The sequence below is a fragment of the Scyliorhinus canicula genome, chromosome 22 (genome assembly GCF_902713615.1).
Source record: "Scyliorhinus canicula chromosome 22, sScyCan1.1, whole genome shotgun sequence".
Classification (NCBI taxonomy): Eukaryota; Metazoa; Chordata; class Chondrichthyes; order Carcharhiniformes; family Scyliorhinidae; genus Scyliorhinus; species Scyliorhinus canicula.
The window spans coordinates 19,886,075-19,911,105 of record NC_052167.1 but is presented as its reverse complement, the minus strand read 5'-3'; the positions used below and the strand labels follow the sequence as shown (position 1 = coordinate 19,911,105).

Genomic DNA, 25,031 nt, shown 5'->3' with positions numbered 1-25,031 from the left:
GCCACATTCTGGCACCTGTTCGGGGAGGCCGGTACAGGAATACAGGTACGGGAGTTATAAGGAGAGGCTGGATAGACCGGTCCTTTTTTTCCTGGAAGGTAGGAGGCTGAGGGGTGATCTTATAGAGGTCTATAAAATAATGAGGGGCATAGATATGGTAGATGGTCAACAGCTTTCCCCAAAGGTAGGGAAGTCTAATACTAGAGGGCAGAGGTTTAAGGTGAGAGGGGAGAGGTACAAAAGGGTCCAGAGGGGCAATTGTTTCACAGAGGGTGATGAGTATCTGGAACGAGTTGCCGGGGCAGTAGTAGAGGCGGGTAAGGGCAGCACGGTGGCGCAGTGGGTTAGCCCTGCTGCCTCACGGCGCCGAGGCCGCAGGTTCGATCCCGGCTCTGGGTCACTGTCCATGTGGAGTTTGCACATTCTCTTCGTGTTTGCGTGGGTTTCGCCCCCACAACCCCAAAAAATGTGCAGGGTAGGTGGATTGGCCTCGATAAATTGCCCCTTAATTGGAAAAAATGAATTGGGTAATCTAAATTTATATTTTAAAAAAGTAGTAGAGGCGGGTACAATTTCACCTTTTAAAAAGCATTTAGACAGTTATATGGGTAAGATTGGTACAGAAGGATATGGGCCAAACGCGGGCAACTGGGACTAGCTTAGTGGTAAAGGCTGGGCGGTATGGAGAAGTTGGGCCGAAGGGCCTGTTTCCATGCTCTAATAGAATGGGAAAACAAACACTTTGTGCAACCCACGTCATTCGGGTCTGGAATGCACTGCCCGATAGGCTAGTGAAAAACCGATTCAACAACAGCTTCCAAAAGGAAATTGGATACAGAAGTGAAGGAGAAATTCTGTAGGGATTGGGAGGGGGTGGGGGGGGGGGGGGGGGGGGGGGGGGGGGGGGAATGTGGGGCAGGAAGATAAACATTTCAAAAGACCCAATGTAGGTTTGGTGGCTCGAATGATCTACCTCTGTTCTGTACTATTCTGTGATTGTGACGTTTCTTTCAGAATTGCTTAACATAGTACATCAACACAAATGTCTGCCCAGTGAATCATTTATAATGGACTGGAGAAAACTCTAACATTTTGTCCCAGTGATTCGCAACGGTTTGACAGAGCACATTTCAAAACTTGTAGTGGTACTGCACCAATATTAATGATACTTAATCATTGTAATGTGCGTCTGAGTTAGGATTGCATACAAATTTATGTAGATTTATGCATGATAAACTGTGAGCAATCATTCTAAGCATGAAATTACATGATAAATACAACCAATGCGTCGCAATTTGTTACAGTCATGTTAGACTTGTTCGAAAGTTTTATTACAATTTGTACAGAGAATGAGTCTGGTTCGTTGGAAAGGAAAAAGAGCATGCGGGGATTTAAATAAACAAAATGCTATCAATTGATACAATTTGAAAGTACCTTGTGCCAATATATTCCTAAGGGAGCTGATTAATATTCATTATTATGCAGATTAACATATTTAGCATGCAGATTTAGCCAAATTAACCTATAGCTTCATAGAAAACCCTCAAATCTGTTTGAATGCACAATGTAAAGAGGGTTTGTGAAATGAAAAAATGAAAATCGCTTATTGTCACGAGTAGTCTTCGAATGAAGTTACTGTGAAAAGCCCCTAGTCGCCACATTCCGGCGCCTGTTCAGGGAGGCTGTTACGGGAATCGAACCGTGCTGCTGGCCTGCTTGGTCTGCTTTCAAAGCCAGCGATTTAGCCCTGTGCTAAACAACCCCTTGGCGCAGTGGGTTAGCGTTCCTGCCCCTAAGCCAGAAGCTCTGGGTTTTAAGTCCTACTCCAGGACTTGATGGCCAAGGAAGGTGCTTTCATAATGCGGCCTAACAGGTTCAGGATCGACTTATAAACCTATTCGACACACGGCAATGACAGGTGCTATGAATGGTGGAGATTACTGCTCAGCCATCTGATGGAACAAAATTTGACCATACCTCTGGCATGTAAAAGTGTATGTTGTCATAGCAACTCAGATATCTTGGGGTCGGACAGGGCCCATCGGCATGGGGTTCAATCCCCGTTCCAGCCAGGGCGGATTCAGGAACTGCTTCCATCGCCCTTACCTGTGGTCGTGGTTCTATAGGCTCGCCCTGCCTTTGGGCAGAATGCTGAAGCAGATGGCACCTTATAAACTGATTCACGGCTGACTGAAATACCTGCCCATAAATTGCGTTTGTATTTTCATCTAGTTCTGGGTGATTTTGTTCTGCACATGAAGAGATAGCGTTATATTCCTGAGTGTTTTTATCAATGTTTTCAGCGTCTCCTATAATGGAATACAAGAACAATCATTCACTATACATTTCTTGAGGGCTTGTCATGTACGGAGAGGATTCTCAATATGTTTTGCACAGAGGAGGAAAAATAGCAAACGCTGAGAAGCAGGGACAAAGTGAATGTGGGGACGGAAGAGGCAAAGGCACTTGAAAAGAAGTCACTGATTTTTTTTCAAATATTCATGATTGAGATGGGAGCCTCGCTGGCTAGGCCAGAATTTATGCCTGTAATGATATGTACAGTGTAGTACAGTGTTCTTCAAAGTCGGGGGGGGGCGAGACCCACGGGTGGGTCGTGGGCGGGTGTCGGGAAGGTCGCGGAGCTGATGTCCGCGGCGCTCCCAATTGCGCAAATCCCCGCAGCTGGTGCATTTTTCATAATGCCGGCTGCAAACGGCCGCGAACATGTTTTTAAAAAAAATTCGGCTGCATTGCGCATGCGCGCTCGATGATCGGGCACGCATGTGCAGTGCGGCTGCTTTTTTAAAAAACGGTTGCAGCTTTTTGTTTTACAAGTTCTCTAGTGGTTTTTATTCATTTATTTTATCCATTTTATTTTTTTTACAAGTTCGGGGGGGGTTTATTTATTTTATTCATTTTTTTTTTAACAAGTTCGGGGGGGGGTTTTATTCATTTTTTTCTGCAAGTTAGGTGGGTGGGGGTTTATTTGATAACATTTTACTGGAACAAAATGCAGAGCTTTGGACAGATGGAGACTCCATACTCTCCGACACCGGAAGGCTTCACCTTCATCCAACAGGTTCCATTGGAGGAGCGTGTACCAGGGCCAAAGGGACCCAAAACCATTTCCTCCATTTTTGTCAGCAGCAAACAAGGTAACAGAAAATGGTGGGTCGCGCAGGTCTGCCGGCGTGGGTCGCGAAGGTCGTACGGGTTGGGTCCCGTAGGTCGGCCGGTTGGTAAAAATGGGGCCCCGGAAAAAGAAGTTTGAAGAACATTGGTGTAGTAAAGGGTTAGCAACAGAAACTATGCGTAACTCAACACTAGATGGCGTTACTATGTTCTTGTATATAAGGCAGCATCTCTAGGAACTCTGGGAGAAGATGATGAAAAGCTGATGCGAAAACAGAGGGAGATTTCATTGTAGAAACATAGCACGAGGTTGAGTTAAAGTATAATTTAATAGTTAGAAAGAGTATTGATTACTGTACTACAGATTCAGCTTTATTAGTTTATTATCTGTTACTTAGTAAAGTGTGCGAACCTAATCAAGTTTAGTAATGTAAAATAAATTTGTTTTGATTTAAACTTCTTATTTTAATATTCTTTGTCAACACTACGGGCGAAATTCTCCGACCCCCATGACGGGTCGGAGAATAGCGGAGGGCCTTCCCGACATTTTTCCCGCCCTCCCGCTATTCTCCCCCACCCCCCGCCCAACTCCCGACCCGAATCGCTGCCGCCGTTTTTTTACGGCCGGCAGCGATTCACAGCTGTTCGATGGGCCGAAGTCCCAGCCCTTTACGCCGTTTTTACGAACGGCAAACACACCTGGTCTGGCCGTTCGTAAAAACGGCGTCACAAACTCGCTTTTTATAACCATGGCACCGATTGGCACGGCATTACCACGGCCGTGCCAAGGGTGCCATGGGCCCGCGATCGGTGGGCACCGATCGCGGGCAGCGGGCCCGATGCCCGCGCACTCTTTCTCCTCCGCCGCCCCGCAGTATCCATTCGCGGGGCGGCTGAGGGGCAACCCGGCCCGCGCATGCGCGGGTTTTGCGCAAATACGCGATGACGTCATCCGCGCATGCGCAGGTTGGAGTCTTCCAATCCGCGCATGCGCGGCTGACGTCATATGACGCGTCAGCCGGCGCTAACTCGGGCAAGCGGGCTTAACGAAATTCGTTAAGCCCGTGATGCCGGAGCTTGCGGCGTCGGGCTGCTAGCCCTGACCGGGGACCAGAATCGGTTCCCGGTCGGGAAGGGGCGCGCTGGCGTCAAACCCGGGCGGGTTTGACGCCAGCCTTACGATTTCTCCCGTTTTGGGAGAATCTCGCCCTACACATCTGGCTATCTTGGAGAATAAGGCAAGGAATATGACACTAATTGCCCTTGAGAAGGTGGTGGCGAGCCCCCTTCTTGAGCTGTGTGTTGTTGCTGGCAACCTGGCGTAGGTACACCCACAGTGCTGCAAGGTATTTCCCCAGCGATGGTGAAGGAACGACCACACAGTTCCAAGTCAGGATGGTGTGTGACGTGGAGGAGAACTTGCAGGTGGCGGTGTTCCTGTCAAAGGTGCCTCAGTGAGTTCTGGAGTGGAGCTAGTGCAAAGTAACTCAGCAGGAGGCTAATTAGAGTAAAGACTTTACACGAATCCTAATCACATGCTCTCACACTTTATATGAGTTGTGCAGTCACAGCAGAATTTAGCCATCACTTAACAGAAAATGAGATGAATAACCAGTTAAATCGGGATTGTGACGGTGTTGGTTAAAGATGAAATGTTGGCTAATATACTGGGATACCTTCCTACTCTTAAGACCATAAGACACGGGAGCAGAATTGGGCCACTCGGCCCATCGCGCCTGCTCTGCCATTCAATCATGGCTGATATTTTTCTCATCCCCATTCTCCTGCCTTCTCCCCATTACCCCTGATCCCCTTATTAATCAAGAACCTATCTAGCTCTGTCTTAAAGACACTCAATTTGGGCTCCACAGCCTTTTGCGGCAAAGAGTTCCACAGGTTCACCACCCTCTGGCTGAAGACATTCCTCGTCATCTCAGTCCAGGGATCACTGGTGAACCTCCTCTGGACCCTTTCCAAGGCCAGCACATCCTTCCTTAGATAGGGGGTCCAAAACTGCTCACAATACTCCAAAAGGGATTGGACCAGAGCCTTATACAGCCTCAGAAAGACATCCCTGCTCTTGTATTCTAGCCCTCTCGCCATGAATGCTAACATTGCATTTGCCTTCCTATCTGCATGTCTCTAACATTTGCCTGAATGGGTGGATTGAACCTCGATTTAATCTCAGGTTTACTTTAGAACGAAGGCCTGTGACATATTTTCACACAAATTCTCCTCAAAACCACAGGCCACAGCTTTATTCCATTGTGCCCTGTCATTTCTTGCCTTCTTAAAAAACCTGGACAAAGGGCCCGGGTTCACTGTGCAAGGAATAGAAGATACTAGAAGAAGCCGCAGGTAACTTAAACTTGGGAATTAAGCCTGCAGACCGTGACTGGTAATCCAGAATGAACAATGATTGTGAACTATCGTCCCTCTGCGTGTGCTTCATGCCTTAACCCAGTCCAATCCAAGAAGCTCCTCCATGAACAACTAAAAGTGCCAAAGGTAAATGGAGATGGACAGTTGAATAACAAAAGTGTTTCCCTTGTATCTTGTGAGTCAGCGATATTTTTGCTACTCCAGCGCGCCGCTGCCAAAAGTGGATCATTCAGGAGATCATTCTAACGGGATGCTAACTTTGAGGTAGGCCAGTTGTCATGGTTTCCAAAAATATTATACCCTATCAGTAGATATCAGCAAGGTCTGGCACAGTGATGGGCAACCTGGGCGAGTGAGTGGGCCGCATGAGTGGCCCTCCTTCATCTCAGTGGGCCACAAGATTGAAATTGAGCTTGTTTACGAACCATGACCCCATGAATAAGTTTCAACATTTAAAACACGGCGAATATTTCATCACGAGTTATCGAAAATACTCAATCATTTATATAATAGAGCTGTCATCAACTTCAAATGGGAAAAACAAAATAAATATGTACACTTTTTTTAAATTAAGAGGCAATTTAGTGTGGCCAATCCAACTACCCTGCACATCTTTTGGGTTGTGGGGGCGAAACCCACGCAAACCCGGGGAGAATGTGCAAACTCCACACGGACAGTGACCAAGGGCCGGGATTGAACCTGGTATCTCGGCGCCGTGAGGCAGCAGGGCTAACCCACTGCGCCACTGTACTGCCCTTACCCGCCTCGCCACCTGTTGTCCATAAATATTTACACTTTGGCCGCAGAGGGTACGCACGGCCTTCACAGTCAATGTTGTGAGCAATCGACATGCAGCTCACTTCACTTGCCCTCGCTTTATGTGTGAATCACTTCAGTCGTACCGGTGGGCAAAAAACCACACGGAGGGAAATCAGAGGAACGTGGTAACTCTGTGTGTGGGCAACAGTGAACAAGATGTCTCGTGGGCCGCACTCCAAACCCAGATGGGCCACATGTGGCCCCCGGGCCTCGGATTGCCCACCACTGGCCCAGAATCTCTCAGTTGTTACTCAACTGATGATATTCCACATGAATGTGTGTGCTGACAGTACAAGATGGCTGCCGATACCCGCACTGGTCTGTGCAAGGCAGTAAAACTAATGACGTCCCTCCGCTGCGCCTGGCCTGCCCGAAAGCAGCCTTGTCCAGTGATGCACAATCAATGGACACGAAATGGAGTACAGAAATGACCTGGCTGCTGGGGAACACGGGTTCTTATACCCCGCCTCATAGGCGGAGCTACCATCCTCTCGACCAATGAGAATACAGAGGACACGATACTTGGGCCAATGGGCAGCGAGCCCTCTGCACCAATGGCAGCTCACACTCCCAGGTACCGTAATACCCCTAGTCATACATCCAGTTTTTCGATAACCCTGATATTTTCCTGAGACTTTATTTCCCGTGGTAGAAATAGGCTGAATATTTTTCAAAGTACAACCAGAAGCTGCATAACTGAGAAATGTGGGTCTGGATTCTCTGCCCCGCCACATATCTGCCTCACCCTTACGCCGGCTGGTCAGTGGGGTTTCCCATTGTAGGGCAGCCCCACGCCACCGGGAAACCCCCCGGGCTGCCGGCAGAACGGAGCACCCGCCGGCGGAGAATCCAGCCCCTTATTGTTTTTAACTGAACGTTACAATTCCACTGCTCTTCTTGGGCCTGAGTAATTAAAAGACTCCCGAATTTTGCTGCCATAGTTTAGCATCTGAAATCCTCATGACGGACTATCCCACCTCACTTGCGAAATGTTTACTGCGGCTGGAAATGAACATTTTGGAATTTTTTGGAAGCTGGTTATTTGGAATGAAAGTTTCTCCGCGCAATGCTGCGTGTCTAGCAGCGCGAGCATTGATTCGGAAAAGGAAGCTTTCATCGTCCTGCGTCGGACCAACTTTCACTTCAGCTTTTCCTTCACGTTCCGCTTTCATCTCGGAGAACCGGATTTTTAGCACCGTGTTGCTAACAGTTGACTGTTTCCCTCCAGAGATTCTGACCAGGATCCACTGGTCTGCCAGCTGCGTGTTTCTGGGTGGGGCGCGCTGTTCGCCGACGGCGGGATTCTCTACTCCCGCAATTTGGCAGTGGGATTTCCCATTGAAGGCCCCTCAAGCCGTTGGGAAACCCGCGGGCGAGGTGTGCTGCCGGTGGGAACAGAGAATCCCAACGGCTGGAGAATTCCGGAAATCAGTGGACGGGGTTTTGCACCGTCACTCTGGCGGGGCGGGGCCTGATCGGGGTGCCATCTCTGAAGGGTTCCTCGATCTGGGGAAAACATAAACTCCCTCCCATCAACCTGACAAGCATGGACCCCTTCCCACAAGCTTTGCGGCAACACCCCCCCTTCGCAACAAGTATCGGGGGCACCCTCCCCCTCCGTGTTGCCCCCCTCTACCACCCTCCACCACAAATAACAGGACCCCACCTCCCCCAATGGCCTAATGGACGAGGGCTACCCACCCCGCGTGCCCCGGTACCTGGCAGTGCCCACCTCAGTATCACTGGCAGTCTCCCTAGACAGTGTCAGGCAATGAGCAATACCCAGCCTCAGCCTTCAACCCAGCAGGCTCCAGGCAACTTCGCACCCCCAGCATGTTCATCATCGTTGGTTTTCAATTTAGGAGACGAGCAGTGATTCGCGCTGGCGCGATGTCACTCCACCTTGCCGGGGGTGGGGGGGGGGGGGCATTCCACAGGACCAGATGTTACCCAGATGTTACGGCGCAAAACTATCTAATAATGTTAAATGTTTTTAAAATAATGCAAATTACGTTCACACCCTTTCTGGCCGTGAGACGAAGCACGCCATCAGTGGTGGTGGTGGGGAGGGGGGGGGGGGGGGGGGGGGCATGTGGTTGCGCTGGCACAAATCCCGCTATGGCTTTCTCACGAGATTTTGCAGCCATAATGGGATTTGCACCCCTGGCGAACGAGCCCGCTGAATCCTTGCAAAGTTCAACCAATCAGGGACCTTTAACCTCTTGATGCGGCCCAAGTGGTTTCCACCTTGCCACTTTGCGGCGATTGTCCCTTTAAGGCCAAGATCTACGGGTCACCTGGTCTGGGGGGCCAATTGGGACTCAGAGGTGGAATCACCCTAGGGGGTGGAGGCCTCTTAGACAGGAGACATGTTGGGAACAAACCGTAAGACTGCTGAACAAGTCTTATTAATAAATACCGTTTGTGTCCATTAATGAAGCCGGTGAAAGTACATCTTTATATTTGGGTCGAACATACCTGCCCGGTGTTCTTCAAATGCTCCATCGCTTGCTTGTGGGTGATGCTCTGTAAGCTGACGCCATCCACCTCCCACAGTCGATCGCCTGGGAAACAGATAAAGGAGGTCAGGACTGGCGTGGCTTTACCTATCTTAGAGCAAAAAGCGCTGTAACAGGCTTTCCTTAGTTAACTCAAAACCAAAGCACAGAGTTAGACGGTATCCAAAACTCCTGAAGCTGCATTTTCCAGCTGGGACCGCATAATTAATTGTTCCCGCCATTTTCTTGGCAGATAACCATTAAACAAAACGGTGTCGCTCTCCATCTGAGCAAAGTGGGCCCGAACCAAGAGGCTTAAAACTAGGCCTCAGGCCTCATGTCAGTAATACGGATGGACTGCCAGTGAGTGCGGGGGCTCCACAGGTAGCACAGCCTCCGGTGAATCACGGTCTCACAGGCAATGGCCTCATCAGGGTCCCACAGACAGCCGAGCTTAAAAATAAGCGACTAAAGATAAGAAATGGGACCTGGTTTTACTTTCTTCTCGAGTGTCAAAACAGTTCTTGGACGATTTATTCATTGGCTCCTTCAAAGCGGTACCTGGCTGAAAATGAATTTGGACTGGAAGTTACAGGATTGATGACTGACAAAGAGACACAATGGCCTGGATAGTTGCAAGGGAGGCAGGGAGGGTTGCGTCGGAGGGTGACAAAGGCCCAAAAGCCTAGCAAGGCCGGGGATATGGAGGTCCTGCTGACTACGTTATGATTTCTGACCCAGCCAAATGGACACCCGGGCGGCAGGCTGAAGGAAATACCAGCAACAGGAGTCCAAACCCAGGAAAACTTCCACGGAGATGGTCCCGGAAATCCAGAGAGAAGAGGTGCCCTAGCCAATGTCACAACGGGGATGGAGGATATTAGGGTTAGTGTTATCACCCTCACAACGACCACAGGGGATCTCTGACGGGTCTCCCCATGGGCTTTGTGGAATATGAGCAGGAAGAGATTCTCCCAATAGGGGCTCACCAGTGGGTCCTTACATATTGACCCAGAGACCCAGACCGGCCGATAGTCCCGGGCTGGGGTATTTGTTTTTTGCGTCACACCTTCAGCTTCATTCGTGTCTGAGAATAAACCTGCTTTACCTTTTAGTCTGTGCCTCCTGGAATCGTTACATTGGCGACGAGGAACAAGCACGGGATTCTGAGCAACCTCGGAAGACAACTCCAGTGGCAAAAAAAACAAACATGGAAATGTCTTTCTTTGAATCCTATGATGGAAATGTGGAGGACAGGGGCCAGTGTGCCGAGCGCATGCCCTGTTGACATTGGCATTGAAGGGGATGCGAGACAAAAAGTAATCCTCCTAACAGTAAACGGGCCACCGGCGTTTAGCATTATGAAAGGTTTAACCCATTTAGCAGTCCCTGACACTAAAACGTTCGACGAGCTCCAAAAATGTGCAGGTTAGAAGGATTCGCCACGCCAAATTGCCCCTTAGTGTCCGAAGGTTAGGCGGGGTTTCAGGTTTGTGGGGGAGTGGGCCCAGGTAGGGTGCTCTTCAGAGGGTTAGTGCAGACTCGATGGGCCGAATGGTCTCCTTCTGCACTGTAGGGATTCTGTGATTCCAATCTATGAAACAATTATGACCCAAAGCCTTCCATAATCCTCCAATGTTACCGTTTTAACACAGCTGGAAGTTATAATAATAATAATAATCGCTTATTGTCACAAGTAGGCTTCAATGAAGTTACTGTAAAAAAAAACCTAGTGGCCACATTTTGGCGCCTGTTTGGGGAGGCCGGTACGGGAGTTGAACCCGCGCTGCTGGCATTGTTCTGCATTGCAAGCCAGCTATTTAGCCCACTGTGCTAAACCAGCCCCTAAGTTGGCAGCGTACTGCGAAACTGGCCCGTCCCTAACCGAGATGCTATGTGATAGGCTAGTGTGTTGGGATTAAAATGAAATGAAAATCGCCTATTGTCACAAGTAGGGTTCAAATGAAGCTACTGTGAAAAGCCCCTAGTCGCCACATTCCAGCGCCTGTTCGGGGAGGCTGGTATGGGAATTGAACCCGGCCTGCTGGCCTGCCTTGGTCTGCTTTAAAAGCCAGCTATTTAGCCCTGTGCTAAACTAGCCCCTGCTGGTTTAGTAACAGTGTTTGGGCACAGTGTTACAACCCAGGAGGAATTACTGGCGGAGCCAAACCTAGGCCTCAAAAAGGCTCAAGAATGGCCGGATAATCCCAGAAGTATCCATGAAATCTCTCCGGAGGATCACAAGTGTCAGCCGCAGGGCTGCTGTAGGTGCTGTCGAAGGGCATGACCCCGGCTAGGCTGCCAGAATCAGCAGTTCCCATGCCAACCAGGCTGGGAGCTGAAGCCACCTCAGGCCCAGGCCTTTTAGTTTAGACGGGCAGCATGGTCGGCGCAGGCTTGGAGGGCCGAAGGGCCTGTGCTGTACTTTTCTTTGTTCTTGCAAGTATGCCAGCCCTCAGAGGATGAAATAATGCAGTTAAACTCCATCATTGTTACCAAGGCTAGCCATACAAGGATAAGGCTGCTCGTCAAAGGATATTCCTGAGAGATGGAGGTGGATACGGGAGTTGCCGTCTCCGTCATTGGGGAACAGACATTACAGCATCTCTGAACGTGTATTCTGCTCTTAAACCGAGTGAACACAAGGGCCAGTCTGGCCACGTTGAAGATTATAGGGACCACCCTGACTCTGGCAGCTTATGGACAGCAGTCTGCCTGAATGCCCTGGACAGGGATTGGCTCCAGAAGATCCGACAGGACAAGCTGGAAATCTTTTAATTAAGGATCAGTGGATTGTACAAATACCCCAAAGTATTCCAAGAGAGCCTCAGTAAAATAAAAGGAACGAGGGTCAAGATCTATGTGGATCCTGAAGCCCTACCAAAATATTTCAGGGTTTGGCCAGTCCCATACTTTTTGCTTGCAAAGGAAATCGAGTGATTGGAAAAACTCGGAATAATACGGCCAGCACAGTTCACGGAATGGGCAGCACCAGTGGTACCTGTCCTCAAACCCGACATGTCAGTCTGCCTTTCCAGAATTTACGACCTTACAGTCAACGAAGCCTCATGACTGGATCGGTAACCTATGCCGCGTATAGAGGACTTAAATCCCAAATTGGCAGGTGGTCAAGCCTTCACGGAACTCCGGCTCGAACTAGATAAAACATCCCGAACGTATGTGACAATTAACACCCATTAAGGGTCAGTACGAATATACATGCCTTCCCTTCATCGGCATGTGCCACCTTCCAGTGTGCCATGGAAAATATTCTCTAGGGTGGTGTATTAATCATAGGGGACACTGAACAAGAGTACCGATCGAGCTTGAAGCGATTTTCCAACAGAGGAACACGCCTCAAGAAAGGGGTATGCGTATTTCGGGCAGGCGAAGTGATCTACCTTGGGTACGGTTAAGATAAGAAAGGGATACACCCCGCAGAGGATAAAGTCAAGACCATCAGGGGAGGCGACAACGCCGCAAAATATACGAGTTGAAATAAATTACTATGGAATATTCACTCCGCATTTCGCCACTTTGATGTCACCTTTGCACATGTTATGAAACGTCAAATGTGGTCACGGCAGCAGCGCAGGTTGAACCCTTCGTGAACGTAAAACAGCGACTGCTGTCCTCCAAAATACTGGCCCCGTTATGACCCCAGAAAATAACTAATACTGAGGTGCGATTCCTCTCCATATGGAGTGGGTGCAGTCCCTCATGTCATTGAGACGTTGGCACAGAGAACCCCATTGTAACCGTGTCCAGTAGCCCAGCAGACGCTGAGCGGCATTATTCACAGATTGAAAACAAAGAGTTGGTTGTTATTTTTGCTGTGAAAAAGTTCCACCGTCATGTCTACAGCCGTCTCCTCCTCCCCCCCCCCCCCCCCCCCCCCCTTCTCCTCACAGCTCCTTCCACCAGTGGGAACAGTTACTCCCTGTCCACTCTGTCCAGACCCCTCATGATTCTGAACATCTGGAACGGAGTCGCATATCCTCTTGACTGACTCGAACCTTCTCATTTCCTCCCCCCCGCCCCCACAAAACCCCCCGCCCCCACCAAACCCCCTCTCCCTACCTTTCTCGATATGACCATCAAGGTCAGCAGCTCCTCCGGGTATGACTGCCTTCACGTAAATCCCGCCATTTTTCACACTGGTGTTCATGCCTCCCTGCAGAGCAGAATAGAATATTTTGTGAAAAAGGAATCTTCTCAATGGAGATTTTTATTTGCAACAGACCAGCGCATGAGCTTGCTGTGGGCTCTCAGAAGAGGTCTCCCGTCAGTCAGCATTATTGTGTGATTAAGCACCAGGGTCCCAGGTTCGATTCCCGGCTTGGGTCACTGTCTGTGCGGAGTCTGCACGTTCTCCCCGTGTCTGCCTGTGTCTCCTCCAGGTGCTCCTGTTTCCTCCCACAAGTCTCGAGAAATGTGCTGTTAGGTGAACTGAACATTCTGAATTCTCCCTCTGTGTACCCAAACAGACGCCGGAGTGTGGCGACTAGGGGATTTTCACAGTAACTTCATTGCAGTGTTAATGTAAGCCTACTTGTGACAATAGCATGGTAGCACAGTGGGTACCACTGTTGCTTCGCAGCTTGAGGATCCCAGTTCGATTCCCGGCTTGGGTCACTGTCTGTGCGGAGTCTGCACGTTCCCACCGTGTCTGCCTGGGTTTCCTCCAGGTGCTCCGGTTTCTTCCCACAAGTCCCGAAAGACGTGACGTTAGGTGAATTGGACATTCTGGATTCTCCCTCAGTGTACCGGAACAGGCGACTAGGGACTTTTTACAGTAACTTCATTGCTGTGTTAATGTAAGCCGACTTGTGACAATCAAGATTATTTTTTTTAAAAACGATCTCAACAAAGGAGAAAGCTCCATTTGAAATTCATTGGTGTATGACGTCTTCTAAGTGTTTAGATTTTTCCTTTATTCTTGCATCGCTGGCTGGGTCAGCATTTGTTGCCCATTCCTAATTGCCCTTGAGCTGAATGGCTCGCTCGGCCATTAAGAGCAATTAAGTGCCAACCACATTGCTGGGAAGGCCCAGAGTCACACCTAGGCCAGACAGGGTAAGGAGGGCAGATTTCTGTCCCTAAAAGGGGCATTGGGGAACAAAATTGGTTTTGAATGGATAAACTCTTTATATTGATGGGAATTTAAGAGATAACACCAGGCTTCTCATCAATATCTGCAAATGGGCCTTCTTTCGCTGTATAGGAAACCTCTAACCTTGTGACAAAATACCTAGAAGAGGGCTTGAATAAACGCAAATTGTTTTCGTTGGAAAGACAGAGGCTGAGGGGAGATCTGATTGAGGTCTACAAAGTTACGAGAGGTATAGAGAGGGTGAATAGTAAGTTTCTTTCCCAGGGTGGAAGACTCAGTTACAAGGGGCCACAGGTTCAAGGTGAGAGGGGGAAAGTTTAGGGGAGATTTTCACAGTAACTTCATTGCAGTGTTATTGTAAGCCTGCTTGTGACACTAATAAAAGATTATTATTATTATTAGTGGGGACAGTTTTTCACGCAGAGGGTGGTGGAACTCGTTGCCAGTGGAGGTGGTGGAGGCAGGCACGATAGCAACGTTTAAGATGTATCTTGATAGACAGATGAACGGGCGGAGAATGGAGCGATTTGGTTAATTGGGCAATAATTAATAGGTCTAAATAAGGAAGCTGGATCGGCACAGGCTTGGTGGACCGAAGGGCCTGTTCCTGTGCTGTAATGTTCTTTGTCTGTTCCAGAGTGATTCTGGTCTTTCTCAGGTACATTACTATCTCTTTTACCACAGCTCGCACTTGCTGTTGGCACTCACATATTACACCGTGAGCTGAATTTATCTGAAAGGCAATCTCTGTTGCTTTGAATGGACTGAAATGTGCACTTCAAGGAATTCTTTTTAATGAAGACAGATTGAGTAAAGGCAGGTAAATGGAGTTGTGCCCATATTCTTCCATGCCGGACTGGGCGCGAGGGGCTGAATGGCCTACTTTTGACCCTCTTTCCAAATCCAAAAGCAAATCAAGTCTTTTGGCCTCCTTGCAGACGTAATGGCCGTGATTCTCTGTGTCGGAGAATTGCCGGGGGAGCGCGAGGATCGCGCCCTGCCGCTCCGACGCTGGCCCGACGATTCTCCGGCACCGATTCTCGGGCGCCCGCGGGATCGCCGTTGCTCCGGTCAGTTCCCCCCCCCCGACGATTCTCCGGCACCGATTCTCGGGTACCCGCGGATCGCAGCCGCGCGGCGATTCTCCACGCCTCGACGGGCCAAGTCCTGCCGGGGTAGGTTACGTATGGTCCCACGGCGTGACCTCGGAGTTCTGGCTGCAGGGGCCGTTCTGGTGGGGGGGGGGGGAATCCGACCCCTGGGGGGGGGAGGGGGGGGGGGGGCTCCACGGTGGCCTGGCCCACGATTGGGGCCTATCGATCGGCGGGCGGACTATTTCCACAGGGGGCCTTTGTTCCTCCATGCCGGGCTACTGTAGGGCTCCGCCATGTCGCCTGGGGGCTGGCGTGGAGACGGGAACCCACGTGCATGCGCAAACTTGCGCCGGCCGTGGCGCGCATGTGCGGACCCGCTCCGGCCGTGGCGCACCAGCGTTCGAGCGCCGGAGCAGCGGACACCACTCCGGCGCCGTCCTAGCTCCACATAGGGATAAGAAGGAACACTTTTCTTTCTAAAGTTGACAATCAGCTGCACTGCCTGGACTACGTTGGGACATTTTGTACTGCGCGTTAATACTTGTCCTGGAAACACTTGGTTCTGCCACTGGATGCAAAGCAGAAAATGTTCCATGTCCCAGCCATGCCTTTGACACCCACAAATGCACAAAGATAAATGACAAATGGCTAAGATCTTATGCACATCAATACTGTTTGTTGCTGTGATCGGACAGTTTAGGCAACACAATTACTTGGTGTGCGGTATGGCCAGTAAATGATCCCTCTTCCGGGATCTACCTGGCTCGCCACACCTCACAGGATCTAACGCGATCTTGGTCACTATATTGTAAACCTGCATATTAGAGTCAGACAGCTGGTTACACTCTAATATGCCCTTGCTTGATCTACCCGTGGTCATAGTCACAGAAGATTACAGCATGAAAACAGGCCATTTGGCCCAACTTGTCCATGCCACTCAGTTTACCACTATATCCCCTTCCCATGAGATTTCAAAGAAAACGTATAATAAATAATTTCAGTAAATATTACATATGATATGCATAACAATGTATTTTACATCATGTACAGTTTGTCCATTCACAAATCCAAACGTCCCAGTTTCTTTCTGTTTCTCGTTGACCGTCCTAACTTTGGGAAATCTGGTGAATCTGTCTGATAGTTTTGAACTTCTGTAGGTACATCTACTCTGATTGTCTCATTCTTCTGAACATCGAAGTTAACGAGCATCCCCATTAAGCTGTGGTTTCTCGCCAGCGGCAATGTTGATGAATCGGAAACTACGAACAATTCTGCCACACCATACCGAGCAAAGGGTAAATGAGAAGGTAAGAGATCAAACGGAATCTCAGAAGAAGAAACAAAGGGAATATTATGACAAGTCTACCAGGAGTCTGAAGCCTTTGAACCCAAGTGACATGGTGAGAGTGGAGGATGCTGATGGTTGGTCAAAACATGTTAAGGTTTTGCAGAAAACAGGTCCAAGGTGCTATGTTGTGACAACTGAGCAAGGACGTGTTTGAAGGAGGAATAGATGAGCGCTTGAATACACAACCTGGGAGATATTCTCCCCTACCCGGCGGGACGGGGGGGTCCCGGCGTAGGGGAGTGGTGCCAACCACTCCGGCGTCGGGCCTCCCCAAAGGTGTGAAATTCGCACCTTTGGGGGCTAGGCCCGCTCCGGAGCGGTTGGCACCACGACTACTGGCGCCAAAGCCGGCACCAGCGGCCTTTCAGGCCCGGCGCCGGGGCTGGCCGAAAGGCCTTCGCCGGTTCGCGCATGCGCCGGTGGTGACGTCAGCATCAGCTGCCGGTGACGTCACCACCGGCGCATGCGCGCTGGGGGATTCTCTTCCGCTTCCGCCATGGCGGCGGCGGAGGAGAAAAAGTGCCCCCACGGCACTGGCCCGCCAGCGGATCGGGGGGCCCCGATTGCGGGCCTGGCCACCGCGGGGGCACCCCCCGGGGTCCGATCGCCCCGTGCCTCCCCCCCCAGGACCCCAGGGGCTCGCTCGCACCGCTGATCCCACCGCCACCAGAGGTGGTTCAAACGTCGGCGGCGGGAGAGACCTCCCAGCGGCGGGACTTTGGCCCATCGCGGGCCGGAGAATCGCCGCAGGGGCCTCGCCGATCGGCGCAGACGTCACGCCGATCGGCAGCCCGTGATTCCCGCCCCCGCCAATTCCCGGGTGGCGGAGAATCTCTGCCATGGCAGGGGCGGGATTTTCGGCGGCCCCAGGCGATTCTCCGACCCTGCTGAAAGTTTACATTCATCAAAGCCGACACAAGCAGTGGACGAGTTAAACGTCAATGATGTTCAGAACAATGTTGGGGTCTAACCCTTTGCCTTGGAGATCTCGGGCGAGCGCCGTTCAGTGCTGGTCCCCACAAACAGGGACCAGAAGGTACAGCACTTGTGGGGGTCTCCGCAAGCTCACTTCTCCTGATGCTGTTGCCAGGGGTTGTAGGCCTCGGCAACCTGCTGCACCTCACATCCCTCAAGAGGCCTGAGAGCTGTGCAGCTCCGACTCGGCAAAGTGACAAAGAGCGGAGTGGCTACCCGATGGGGATCGCCAATCCTCGGAAGTTCTGGGCCGAGGTAAATCAAGAAATGGAAATTGTGGTTTAAAGATATTAAGAGCTAGGAAGACTGAAGGGGATGAGAAAGGGAGCAGGTTGGAGGGCCCGGGGAAGGATATGTTTGAATTATTTCTATGTTTTAAAATACCATGGTCCACAATGAGAAGATTTAGTACAATTCATAGAATTTTACAGTGAAGAAGGCCATTCGGCCCAGCGAGTCTGCACCGGCCCTTACAAAGAGCACTCCACTCAAGCCCACTTACCTACCCTATCCCTGTAACCCCCACTTAACATTTTTTTTGGACACTAAGGGCAATTTAGCACGGCCACTCCACCTAACCCGCACGTCTTTGGACTGTGGGAGGAAACCGGAGCACCCGGAGGAAACCCACGCAGACACAGGGAGAACGTGCAGACAGTGACCCAGCCGGGAACCGAACCTGGGACCCTGGAGCTGTGAAGCAACTGTGCTAATCACCATGCTGCCCAATCAGCAGCAGCAGAAGCAATTATTTGAATACTTACTGTGACGCTAACACCAAGGCTTCCATCCATTTTAGCCAGCTCCACACAGTATCTGTCTTCTGCTTTGACGTCTTGTGTGGGCAAAGATTCAGTCCCATCCTGACAATGAAAACACAAAGTACCGATAGTAATTCTGTCAGATCCAAGTGGATTAAAAAGTCAACAAGATGTCCATTCGTGATGTAGTCTTCATGATGTGCCGTGTGTTTCCACCCAGGAACCTTTCTTACATTTTCTCGTCTGAGAGGAGTGAAATGTTTCACACCAGCAACACTCAGTGGGTGGTATTTAGTCGAGGGTCTCTCACCCCTCTCACCCGCCAGCTGGTCAGCGAGTGAGAGCCCTGCATTTCCCTCTTTTTGGGAAGGCTTGCCGTATTAAGTGCCAATCTGGATCAAGGACCCCCTCCCACCCACCCTCAGAAATGGGCGTCTTGCCCGGCCAAGAGTTGTTAGCCAGTGAGAGACTCGCGTATAGACCGCTGCCAGTAATACACTCACCTGAAGCCTAGGATCCCTCATGGACCCGTGCACAGGTGACCGATGGTGGGGGAAGGGGCTGCAAGGTTGTGGAGGGGTTGCGCAGAGCAAGGGGGGGAGGGAGGGAGGTTAGAAGCAAGGGAGGGTTTTATGAAGTCATGGCAAGTCCACACCGGGCTGTACCAAAGAAAAGTAGGTTTATTTATAAGGCTATATGACACGGCTCCCGGTAGTCCCCAACCGGGTCTTAACAGTCGGTGCCGAACTGACCGACCTTATATACAACATGGATTGTGTTTCCCCCGCCCTCTGAACAAGGGAGCTCATACTCCGCAAGCGACACGGGGAACACAATCATTCCCACCCATAAGTCATGTGCGGCAGGTTATGACAGAGAGGAGGTGTAGCTCACAGCAAGCCGACTGCCCGCCCTTCCTTATGCTGGGTCCCATAGTCAGAAAACTAAGTACATTCGAACAAGGAACCCTTCCCCCCAGGATAGGGTGACCAGATTTACCAAAGCAAAGCCTAGGACGTGTTGAAAAGTTTTTAAGAAGGCGGGGCTCCATGATGATGCATATGTTGGGTGACCAATGGCAGGGGTCGTGGTGGCTGTCCCAGCAAAATAGGGATGTAATAATAATAATCTTTATTGTTGTCACAAGTAGGCTTACATTAACACTGCAATGAAGTTACTGTGAAAATCCCCTCGTCGCCACATTCCGGCGCCTGTACACTGAGGGGGAATTCAGAATGTCCAATTCACCTGACTCCGCAAGGACAGTGGCCCAAGCTGGAACTCAAACCTGGGACCCTGGTGCTGTGACGCCATAGTTCTAACCACTGCGCTACCGTGACTTAGACAGGGTAGAGACAGGAAGGTCCCCGCCTGCAACCCTCTCACCCGAATAAATGAGGAGGGCTTTAAATTCCACCCAGTAGTACAGCTGTGGCTCAATGGGTATCAGTCCAGCTTCTGAGTCAGGAGGTTGTGAGTTCAAGTCCTACTCTCGATACGTGGGCACAATATTTAGGCTGACACTCCATTGCTGGACTGAACAGGTGCTCTCTCAGATGGAGATAAAAGATCTCAAGATGCTATTTTAATGAGCAACAGATGAGCTGCCCTCATTTTTCAATTTACCCCACAAACAGTACTAAAAACTGGGCAGTCTCAATTCTTTATAAAACTGAGCTGAAATGGGTTCACTCCCTTGAATAATACTACCAAGTTAAAAAAATGTAAAACCTTAAATAAACATATTTTGTTATCAACCCTTTCGCTCACAAAACATAAGTTGGCTAACAGAGGTTGAAGGGGTTAGGGTTTCTTCTGGTTTCAATCCCAAAGCATGTCCCAATTAACCATGATTATGAATAGAAAAAGTAAGACAAGAACTTCAGCCAAAACGTCAGGTTCCACCGGCCATGGGAATGGTTGAGGGGGGTGGGGATTGCCCGACAGCTCTCCAGCCCCTCCAGGCACAGCGTTGCTGTGGCCAGAAGAGGTACTGCAGTGATGCACCTGAGCCTTAGTCCCAAGACTTTCACTTCAGGTAAGTACCAGGAGATCCCTGGCGGGAAGAGTGCAGATAATCAAGATGAACATACTGCCAAGGTTCCTCTTCCTGTTTAGATCCATCCCGATCTTCATCCCCAAGGCCTTTCTCCAAAACATGGACAGGCGTTTGTGTGTGTGTGTGTGTATGTGTGGGGGGGTGGGGGCAAGAATCCGAGAATTCCCAAACTGACACTGCAAAGAGGGAAAGTCAGAGGGGGCTTGACTCTACCGAATCTACAATACTACACTGGGCATCAACGGCAGAAAAAGTGAGGGGATGGGTACAAGAACCCGACACAGATTGGGTACAAATGGAGGAGACATCCTGTAAAGGAACAACCCTCCGGGTCCTGGCCACAGCAGCACTCCCATCCTCCTCAACAAGGTACACAAGGAGCCCAGTGGCAGCCGCCAGGCTGAGAACGTGGACCCAGTTGAGACAGCACTTCGGGATAACCAAATTGTCCCTTATGGCCCCCATCTGCGGCAATCACACATTCCCCCCAGCCATGCTAGATACCACCTTCAAAAGATGGAGGCAGGACGGGGGCACACTGACGGTCATGGACTTCTACGTAGGGAGCAGACTGGCGACGCTGGACAAACTGACGAGGAAGTGGAAACTAGCAAGAGGACAGGAATTGAGACATCTCCAAATAAAGCACCCTCCGCAAAGAGACGAGGAGTAAAGCACACTACTAGAGGACCTGATAGGCACAAGCAGCGAGAAGGGGGGGCTATGTGGGAAAATATACGGACAGATACCGGACAGAGCCCGAACACCACTGGACGGGACCAGACAAAAATGGGGGGATGAACTGGGGACAGAGGCGGGATGGGGACTCTGGAGCGAAGCACTGAGCAGGGTGAGCTCCACCCCCTCCTGCGCAAGGCTAAGCCTAATGCAGCTCAAAGTGATGCACAGAGCGCACCTGACCAGAACCCGAATGAACAGGTTCTTCCCGCAGGTGGAGGATCAATGTGAACGGTGCCAGAGGGGCCCGGCCAACCACATCCACATGTTCTGGGCTTGTCCCAAGCTTGCTGGGTTCTGGTCAGCCTTCTCTGAGGCAATGTCCAAGGTTGTGGGGGTGAGGGTGAAGCCATGCCCAATAGTGGCAATCTTCGGGGTATCGGAGCAGCCAGAGCTACACATGGTGTAGGCGGATTGGCCATGCTAAATTGCCCGTAGTGTCCTAAAAAGTAAGGTTAAGGGGGGGAGTTGTTGGGTTACGGGTATAGGGTGGATACGTGGGTTTGAGTAGGGTGATCATGGCTCGGCACAACATCGAGGGCCGAAGGGCCTGTTCTGTGCTGTACTGTTCTATGTTCTATGTTCTATGGGGAAGGAGGCTAACGCCCTGGCTTTCGCTTCCCTAATCGCATGCCGGAGAATCCTGCTCGGCTGGCGATCGGCAGCACCGCCCAAAGCTGCAGATTGGCTCGCTGACCTCTCGGAATTCCTCCACCTGGAGAAGATTAAGTACACCACCCGAGGGTCAGAGGAAGGCTTCCTGGATACTTGGGGGCAGTTCGTCGGCCTGTTCCAAAACCTGTTCGAGGCCAGCAACGAGGAGTAAGCCAGGGGGAAAGAAAAGATGAAGAAGCAAAAACACTGGCCGGACCAGACCTATACCTGACTGTATAGGGGGCCTCACGGTAGCATGGTGGTTAGCATCAATGCTTCACAGCTCCAGGGTCCCAGGTTCGATTCGCGGCTGGGTCACTGTCTGTGTGGAGTCTGCACGTCCTCTCCGTGTGTGCGTGGGTTTCCTCCGGGTGCTCCGGTTTCCTCCCACAGTCCAAAGATGTGCGGGTTAGGTGGATTGGCCATGCTAAATTGCCCGTAGTGTAAGGTTAATGGGGGGGATTTTTGGGTTACAGGTATACGGGTTAAGTGGGTTTAAGTAGGGTGATCATTGCTCAGCACAACATCGAGGGCTGAAGGGCCTGTTCTGTGCTGTACTGTTCTATGTTCTATGTTCTATGTGTGACACAAATAGGAATTGGATCAAAAATACATTCTAAGTACCAAAAAATATTTGGACAAATTTGGACATGATGAGCCTCTTACGGGCAGGATTTTATGCCTCCACGTTCACCAGCCTTGAGCTTACCATCTGCTAAAGTGAATCAAAAGCTAGAAAAACAACATTGGAATGGATATTGATGGAAGAACGGGTTTTTTTTTTACCTCGGGGTGTTTTTTTTCTTCCTTGTCACCCTGGGCTTACCTTCATTTCCACTACAGGAAACAGGGCAGATGGTGCACTGGGCAGTGGAGTCACCTCCGGAGGGCAGGTTTCATGGTTGAGGCCTTGCGCTGCTGCAGGTGGGTTGCTATACCGACGGTGTGATGAGCTCACCGAGCTGCTGGCTTTATTCTTTAATCTTGCCGGATCCTTCCGCGCAGCCTCGCACAGGCCTAAAAAGAGGATTGACAAGCTGTTAAGCGGCCAACATAATTCTGCTGCCACTAACTCCTAATATTTTTATCAACACAATGGATATCACCCACTTGGCTCTCTTGTCGCAAATTAAAAGGCTTTACATAGAATTACATAGAATTTACAGAGCAGAAGGAGGCCACTCGGCCCATCGAGTCTGCACCGGCTCCTGGAAAGAGCACCCTACCCCCTACCCAAGGTCAACACCTCCACCCTATCCCCGCAACTCAGTGGCAACATACAAAGCTACAGACCAAGTGTTGGACAAGGGATTTAGAATAGATAGGTGCTTGATAGTCAGTGCAGACACGATGGGCCGAATAGCCTCTTTCTGTGCTGTAAGGCTCTATGACTATGACAGATATTATGCATGTAATATACACTGTAAAAAAGATTAAAAATAGATTTGAATTACGTTTATCGTAATCATGGAATTATATGGCACAGAAAGAGGCCATCTGACCCATCATCCCTGTGCTAGCTCTCTGATTTATTTATTTTCCCCAATCCTTTTACATGTTGCTTTTTCAAATGAAATGAAATGAAAATCGCTTACTGTCACAAGTAGGCTTCAAATGAAGTTACTGTGAAAAGCCCCTAGTCGCCACATTCCGCGCCTGTTCGGGGAGGCTGGGTACGGGAATTGAACCGTGCTGCTGGCCTGCCTTGGTCTGCTTTCAAAGACAGCTTTTTAGCCCTGTGCTAAACCAGCCCCAAATATTTACCCACATCCCCTTTAAAAGCAATTTAACTTACTTCCCCCTCCGTTTCTGGTAGGGCATTCTGAGTGTGATGATTGTCCCTTTAAGGGCAACACAGCAGAGTAAGGGTCACCTGATCTGGGTCACCAATTGGGACTCAGAGTGGGGAATCACCGCAGGGGGAAGCAGTTCAGCAAAGACATTCCAGAACGAGCTGCAGACATGTTGCTACTCTTGTAGATCCTAGTAAATAAATCCTTAGTTGTTAACTAACAAAGGCTTTGAAAGTGCCTGAAAATTTGCACATGGCTTGAGCAACCCTTTGAATAAGAACAAAAATACTCTCAGCCTCTCCCTTCAATCTATTGTCGATGGTTCTGATTTTGATGTTTCTCCCCTTCCCCACTTTCTGCTCGAAGTAGAAGACGTTATTAGCCAGTTAAAGGGGCTTTGTCTTCATGGAATAAGCTATGTTAGTTGTTTGTCACTTGTTGCCAACACACAATCAAGTGAGACTTCAAATGCATCACCGTGTCACTAGACGATGACAATAAAAATGTGTGGATTTCCCTCCCAAATGGCCTCAACAACAAAAATACCAACATCGTTGCTGTAGCACCAGAGGCTCCTTAAATATAATATATATTGATCAATATAACGTGCTGACTCGCTGTGAAACTCTGCACAGTACACAGGGGCATCAAAGATGCAAAAGCTGAACTGTAAATCAGATTGACTGACATGTTCCATCGTTTGGAAAAGGTAATTTAGAAATTTGTCAAAATTCCAGCTTCTCTGTGCTGTCTCCACACTCTGCAACGTAGCTCAATAGTCATTAAAAAGGATTAGCTAAGTTATCAGAGGGCAGGTAACAGCCATTAACCCGTAGCCCAGCGAGGAAAAACGTATTTATTAAAAGGGGCACCCCGATCTCAGACTAATGTTCCGGCCCTCCCAGATTCTCATCGGCAAAGACCCCCATCCCTTCTAGCTGGCAAAGACCCCCCCCCACCACCCAATTGTGGGCGGGCAGGCAGGCATCCCCCCCCCCTCCCCCCCCCCACAATCGCCGGTCCCTGTGACTCCTCCCCCCCCTCAGGAGAATGACACCGCTGAGTCACAAGGTGAGCCCCCTCTTAATTTCCCCCTTTCATACCCAGCCCCCACAGGCCACACCCTTTGGCAGTGCCAACCTGACAGTGTCCGGTTGGCATTGTCAGGGTGGCGGGTTCACTGCCCTGCCATGTCCCTGACCACACAGGGTTACAATGGCCTCCAAGCACCAGATTCACTCTCTACCGGCGGGTGGGACACTCACCTAAGGTTGTAATTGAACCCGGGACCCGGGAGCTGTGAGGCAGCAGTGCTAATTACTGTGCCACCGTGCCGCCCGAAACCGCGTTGCAGGGCTCGCCCGGGATACGAACCTGGAACCTTTAATAATTAAGTTTTGTTTTAAAAATGCCAAATCCCTGTGTTTTCATGCAATCGTTCCTGGAGCGAAGTACTCTCTCCACACAGCCTTACAAAATAAACTAAAATATTGTGGCACAGTGGCACAGCGGCTGCCTCACAGCCAGGGACCCGGGTTCAATTCCAGCCCTGGGTGACTGTCCACGTGGAGTTTCCAAATTCTCCCCCTGTGTGCGTGGGTTTCCTCCGGGTGCTCCGGTTTCCTCCCGCAGTCCAAAAATGCGCAGATTAGGCGGATTGGCCGC

General features: G+C 50.2%; 1 protein-coding gene across 2 annotated transcripts in view; it reads right to left on the bottom strand.

Moving 5' to 3' along the window:
- ptpn20 (protein tyrosine phosphatase non-receptor type 20) overlaps positions 1-25,031 on the bottom strand; it is a 364,145-nt gene that overhangs the window by 159,094 nt on the left and 180,020 nt on the right. For both annotated transcript variants that reach the window (XM_038782830.1, XM_038782831.1), the window contains 4 exons: positions 22,400-22,590; positions 18,126-18,224; positions 12,912-13,005; positions 8,812-8,897 (listed from right to left, as the gene is read on the bottom strand). In XM_038782830.1, the coding sequence (XP_038638758.1) occupies positions 8,812-8,897; positions 12,912-13,005; positions 18,126-18,224; positions 22,400-22,590 (470 nt within the window). The remainder of the gene's footprint in view (positions 1-8,811; positions 8,898-12,911; positions 13,006-18,125; positions 18,225-22,399; positions 22,591-25,031) is intronic.